Genomic DNA, 6695 nt, shown 5'->3' with positions numbered 1-6695 from the left:
AATACAGTTTGTGTGTTGTTATTTCGGGCATAAGCTAGCCGGGCAGGCGGCCGGGGTGCTGGGGACTCAGCCCCGTCGCTCCCCTATTACTACACTTTTATGTGTTCCTGTGCTGGTGTTACGTGGTGGGATACTTTGGTGATTCTGGAACCAGGGAACCAGGTGTGAGTGTAGCTCCCATTGGCTACATGATCATAGAGCCAATGGCCACACTCTGCAGTGTGCTGTGTGCCAAGCATGGTGTCTGAGAGGTTGGGTGTATTAAATGCCCTGAACTTGCAATGTTTCCAGTATACAATTGATACATTGGAATGTAGCTGTATTATCAAGAACCATCTGTATTAGAACGAAACAGATTAGCAAGTTCAGAAATCTATCAACACACACATAATGGCTAGTTTATAATGATGGAGGCATTAGAGAGAAGAAAGTGTTTTGAATAAATGGTGTTGGGTCTACTGGACAGCAACGCTGAAATATTGAATCTTGACCTGTTTGCTATGAAAGCCACTCTGGATGGGTTGTAAGTATACCTGCATGAGGCAAAACACCAAAGCTTCTAAAAACTTAGACTGTCACAGCCTCAAGGAAGGCAAACATTTTTTAAATGGATTAGATTAAGTTCCACATATGAAGGAAAAGATTGATGAAATTGTCTATGTGAAAATGAAGACCATTTGTTGTTCATTGAAAGGGATGAAGGGAGAGAAAAGGCAAGAAGTCTGGTAGTTTGCAACCAGAATATATAAAGAACTATAAGTCAAAAAGAAACACAAGGGACTGGAGAGATGGCTCAGAGGTTAAGAGTACATACTGCTCTCTTTCAGAGGACCTGAGTTTGGCTCCCCAAGGACACTGGGTCACAACCACCTGTAACCCAGTTCTATGGGGGGGGGGTCTAATGCCCTCTGCTGGCCTCCTTGGGCACTGCACCATGTGTACATGCTTGCTCTTAGACACATATCCACATAATTAAAATAAAACTAAAATCTTACAAAAAATACAAACCGAGAAACTCAATTTTAAAGCAAGCAGAGTATGTTTCTGATGATAAGGAAAGTGGTTAATGGTGCTGATGCCTTGCATAAGCAAATACACATATAGTAAGGTTTTTTAGTTCAGGCCTTGTGGCTAGCATTTAATAAGCAACCATACCCTGGAGGAGAATGACAGAGGAAAGAGGATACTGAAAATATAAAGACTAAAATCATGAAGTGACAGCTTGGTCACAGACCAAGTTAAAATAAGCATTTTGGGCCTGGCGGTGGTGGCGCACGCCTTTAATCCCAGCACTTGGGAGGCAGAGGCAGAGGCAGGTGGATCTCTGTGAGTTCGAGGCCAGCCTGGTTTACAAGAGCTAGTACCAGGATTCAACTCAAAGAAGACAGCTGCTGTCTTCTTCACTTGTCTTTCATCATAATTAATAGTAATAATAATAATAATAATAATAGATGTTCTAGAGAAGTAGCCTTTCGGAAGAGGGACGAGGGGGCTTCCTGTGACTGACATGCGCTGACTGCCCTTCAAGAGTGGTTCTTCTGGTATCCGTTTCCTACCTGGTACAGTAGCCATGGCCAGTCATCCTTATACAAGGGCCCTGTTTAGAAATGGCTAAGGCCTAAGGAGATAAATGTCTCAGGCGAAGAGGACACGGTGCACAGAGCCAATGCTCGACTTTGTAGTTTTCTGGGGAGCCCTCCTGCTCTTCCCACACATCACAGTGATCGAGAAGAGGTTTAACGGAGATGGGCGCAGCATGGGCTGGGATTGGATAGCACTTACCTGAAATGCCAAAGCCAATGATGAGTGCAATTGCTCCAGCCAGGATGATGATGATGTTAATAACACTACGGACAGAGGGGGAGAAACAGGAAGTTACTTCTTTGTTCCATCTGACACACTGCCTCACAAGCATCCCATGTAAGATGTGCTACGTAAGACATCACAAGCTTTTCACCCACGTGAGCCCTTCCTAGAAATAGGAACCTTAGAGGTCTCAGCGATCCCACTCCCATCCCTCTGGAGACAAGTGAAGAAATGTCCCTTTTATCTGATAGTGTCATCTCAATTTCCAGTTTCTGAAGCATGATTAATAAAAACTCAGAGAAACTAGGTTTCAGCCTGAAGATCCATAAAAGCAAAACAGCCAGAGACTGGCTCTTACCTCCATCTCAGTCTGAAATGGTGATCCTGCCTCTAGGAATTTCACAATGAGACTGTGTCTGAGAGCTGTTTCCTCTTGTTTTATAATCCTCTCTTGGGCTGGGATTAAAGGCATGTACCATTGGGATTAAAGGCATGCATTACCTGGTTTCTATGGCAAAATAGTGTTGCTACTGGAATTAAAGGTGTGTGTTACCACTACCTGGTCTGTAAGACTGACCAGCGGGGCTGTTTACTCTCAGATCTTCAGGCAAGCTTTATTTATTAAAATACAATTGAAATGCCACTACATGTTTCAAGACCAGAGAAGACTGTTAACACTGTCGAAGGAAGACTGATGGTAATATCTCTCTGCATTGTCCAATGGTTCTTGAGGAGACCTTGCGTCCTACTCAACCTTACTCTTAGCCACACTGCCCACCTCTTTGTATCATTTGTTTTCCCTTCTTGATTCTTTCTGTTGATCTTCACCTCCACCTGGTCATGTCTTCTCTACTTTGTCTGTACTCATACCTGGTCTACCATGCCCTGCAGGTTCTCAGTGACTGTCTTCTGTCCCTGTTTTAAAGAAGTATGATGGGGATATAGCAATAAAGCACATATTTAGAATTGCACATCTAGGTGCAAACCCAGGGTCTGCCTAGCCCTTTAATTCCTGTTTCTCCAGATTTACTCTTTATTTTATCACAGCCTGGCTGCAGGAGCACCACCTTCCACCCACCTCTTGGTGCAGACCCAGGGTGCCCTTAGCTCTTTCTTATTAACCCACTTATCTTTCCCTTCCATCCCACCTCCATTTCTTTATGTTGGATGCTGTCTGCAGAGACACTTTCTACTAGAGAAAACACAATGCTGGGGGCTCATCATCCTTCCTGCTCCCCTCTCTAGACTCAGCCTGAGCCTTCCTGAAGGAGCCCCGCCCCTCACCCCACCTCCACTCCCTGGGGACTCAGCCTCTTGGTGTGCACCCTCTGTCTCCCTACATATTTCCTTCTGCCCCTCTTTGCCTTTCCTCTTAGACTATCTCCATTTCTTTGTGTTATCTTTCGACTGACAGAAGCAATCTCTACCTGAGAGCCCTCAGCCACCATATTTTCCTAGGATCTAGAGTGGGAATGAGCAACCGAAGAACAGAACTGCCCACTCAAAAAGACCAGATATCTATGCCAAGATATCCCAAATATTATAACCACAGATACCTACATCCTAGTGAAAAAACAAACATGAACAGTTAAGACACTAGCCTCCTCTGAAAGCTGGTATTTTGATAAAAGCCCCAAGAAATACAGTTTAGATGAAGTATAAGACAAGGAATACAAAATAGCAATTATGAATATGTTCAAAGACTTTAAAGAGGATATGAACCAATACCCTAATGAAGACTGTGAAAGCAAAAACAGTTAAATGAAATAATGAAAACATTTTAAGACTTCAAGACACAAAAGTAGAAATAGAATCATAAAAGAAAACCCAAGCTAAAATAAAACTAGAAATGAAAATGAAAAACTTAAGAAATCAGACAAAAGCCACAGAGGTAAGATTTCTTAGCATATTCCAAGATGAGGGGGAGAGAGAGAGAGTTCCAGATCTTGAAGACAAGGTAGAAGAAATGGATGGTTCAGTCAAAGAAAGTGTTAAATCTAAAAATGTCTAGGCACCAAACATCCAGGAAACACAAATATTGCTCATATATTTGAATACCCAGTCATTAGGGAGTGGCACTACTTGAAAAGGAATAAGAAGTATGGCCTTGTTGGAGGAAGTGTGTCTTAGATATTTCAAAAGCCTAAGCCAGGCTCAGCCACGCACATTCTCTCTCTCTCTTTCTCTTTCTCTCTCTCTCTCTCTCTCTCTCTCTCTCTCTCTCTCTCTCTCTCTCCTGTCTGTGTGTGTGGATCTAGAACTCTCAGCTACTTCTCTAGCACCATGTCTGCCTGCATGTCATCATGTTCCCCACCATGAGGATAATGGACTAAACCTCTGAAACTGTAAGCCAGCCCCTCAATTAAATGTTTTCTTTTGTTATAGTTGCCTTGGTCATGGTGTCTTAGTAACAGAACAGTGTCTTAGTAACAGAACAGTGACTAAGATAGAAGTTACTACCAGGAGTGGGATATTGTGAGGCCTGACTGTGCTGTTTGTTGGAGGAGTGTGGACTTTAAGACTTTGAATTAGAAAAACAGTTGAATGCTTTAAGTGAGGCTTAATGGGGCATCCTAGTAGGAGCATGGAAGACAGTGGTGCTGAGGGGGACTTGAACTATGGGAGCCTGACTCAGGAGGTTTCAGAGGGGAAGAATATTAGTTGACTATTCTTGTGATGTTTTGGAGAAGAATGTGGTAGCTTTCTGCCTTTGTCCAAAAAATCTGCTCAAGGCTAAATTGGAGAGTTTTGGATTAATGACATTGGCAGAAGAAATTTCAAGACAGCCCAGTATTGACTATGTCATATGGCCATAAGTGACAACTCATCCAGATCTATAATTGAAAGGATCAAGCTGAGCAAGTAAAAATAGAAAGTACACAGTTTGAGGAGAAAAGGAACACCAGGAAGTGGAATGGAGCTAAGTCCAGTGCTCAAGGAGATGAAACGCTTGATACTAAGTGGAATAAAGGGAATGGTGACCTCAGGACAAAACCCCACCTAGGTAAGCTTTTGATTTGTGAAAAGGAATTACAGAAAAGCGTAAGCAGTGAAATTTATAAAGAGACACTACGACAGCTAAAATCATATATTGACTCTACCCAGTGATAGTGTGGACTTCAATACCCCCACTTTTGCCAATAGGGAGATCATCCATACAAAAACTAAACAGAGAAATGTTAGCGTTAACTAATGTCAGGAATCCAATGGACCTAGCAGACAGCAAATTCCATACAAACACTAATGAATTTATTTTCTTCTCAGCAGCTCACGGAACATTCTCCAAAACTGACTACATACTAGGACACAAAGGGAATCTCAACAGAAACAAGAAAATTGAAATAACACACTGCATCCTGCCTGACCACCATGAATTAAAGCTGGATATCAACAACAGAGACAGCAGAAAAAACTGAACAACTCACTAATGAATTAAAAATGGAACAGTGCAGAAATGAAGGTGATTAAAACCCTTTTAGGACTGGATGAAAATGAAAACACAACACACTCAAACCAATGGGACACAATTCAAGTGTCTCTAAAAGGCAAATTCATATCACTAAGTGTCTACGTCAGAAAACTGGAGCAGTCTCATGCCAACAGCACAGTGATATACTTGAAAATTCTCAAACAACAGGAAGATATAATGCCCGAAAAGAGTAGAGGGCAAGAACCAAACTCAGGGCTAAAATCAATGAAATAGAAACAAACAGTTGTTTGGTGGTGTTACATGGCTTTAATCCCAGCATTCGAGGTTAAATTCAATCCCAGCACTCAGAAGGCAGAAGCAGGCAGATCTCTGGGAGTTCAAGGCCAATCTGATCTACAGAGCTAGTTTCAAGACAGCCAGGGGAACGAAAGAAACCCTGCCTCAAAAAAAAAAAAATAACAAAAAAACAAAAGAGAAGAGAAGAGAAACAAAAGCAATACAAAGAATCAGTGAAATTCCTCTCAAAAATCAGCAAGGTCGAGAAACCCTTATCCAAATTAAACAAAAGACACCGAGAAAAGATCCAAATTAATAAAAATTAGAGATGAAAAGGGGACAATTCAGAGACTGTTACATCATACACAAGATGGGCACAGGCCCGAGGCAGATGGAGTCCCAGCACTGAGATGGGGAAATATGGGGCCCCACTCTGACTGAGACTCTATCTGTGATTGATATCTGATGGCAAAGGGGAAATCGATTTTCTCAGTGGAGTCTCCCTGGGTACAGAAATCACACTTCAGGGCTGGCCCCATGCCCAGCAGTAGAAGGCCACGAGGAAACTGACTGGTATTCTCAGTAGACCTTTTGTTTCATTTTTCTGTGTTTTGGCTGTTTTTATCAGTAGTCCTTTGCTTGTTCTGATTTTTGTTTTTTGTTTTTGGTGGGGAGAGGTTGTGGGGTTATCTTTTGTGTGTTTCTTGTTTTTGTTTGTTAAAGAACATGAAGTTGGGTGGGTGGGGAGGATCTGGGAAAAATCAGGAAAGAAGGAACATGAGCAAACTATATTATGAAAAAAGTATTTTTCAATAAAAAACCCCATATATTTATCATGCTCAAAGCCCTGGGTTCCACTTCCAACACTAAAAATTTTAAAAGTGATATGCATTTACTAAACAATTAAGTTTAGGAATTTAAATAATTGATCAAAAATAGGACAATAAAATCACCCACAATTCCATCATCCAGACCTAAACGCTGTGCTGTTCAATTTTGACATGTATCCTGACAGCTGTTAGTTAACAGATTAACAAATGACACTTGGGAAAGAAAACAGCTAAATAAGAGAGCGTTGTTAACACTTACTGACTGCTTGAATTGTGTAACAGACATGTTGTCCCTCACACACTGACAGCTTACATCACCTGCCCATTCAATACTTTATGAGGCAAACAAGTGC

General features: G+C 41.7%; 1 protein-coding gene across 1 annotated transcript in view; it reads right to left on the bottom strand.

The window, feature by feature from the left end:
* Vtcn1 (V-set domain containing T cell activation inhibitor 1) overlaps positions 1-1915 on the bottom strand; it is a 21528-nt gene extending 19613 nt beyond the window's left edge. The window contains exon 1 of the mRNA XM_026784108.1: positions 1783-1915. Within this exon, the coding sequence (XP_026639909.1) occupies positions 1783-1915 (133 nt within the window). The remainder of the gene's footprint in view (positions 1-1782) is intronic.
* Between the last annotated feature and the right edge of the window lie 4780 nt (positions 1916-6695).

Source organism: Microtus ochrogaster, chromosome 21, assembly GCF_000317375.1.
Source record: "Microtus ochrogaster isolate Prairie Vole_2 chromosome 21, MicOch1.0, whole genome shotgun sequence".
NCBI classification, from domain to species: domain Eukaryota; kingdom Metazoa; phylum Chordata; class Mammalia; order Rodentia; family Cricetidae; genus Microtus; species Microtus ochrogaster.
The sequence above is the reverse complement of the archived record's forward strand: the minus strand, read 5'-3'. Positions and strand labels throughout refer to the sequence as shown.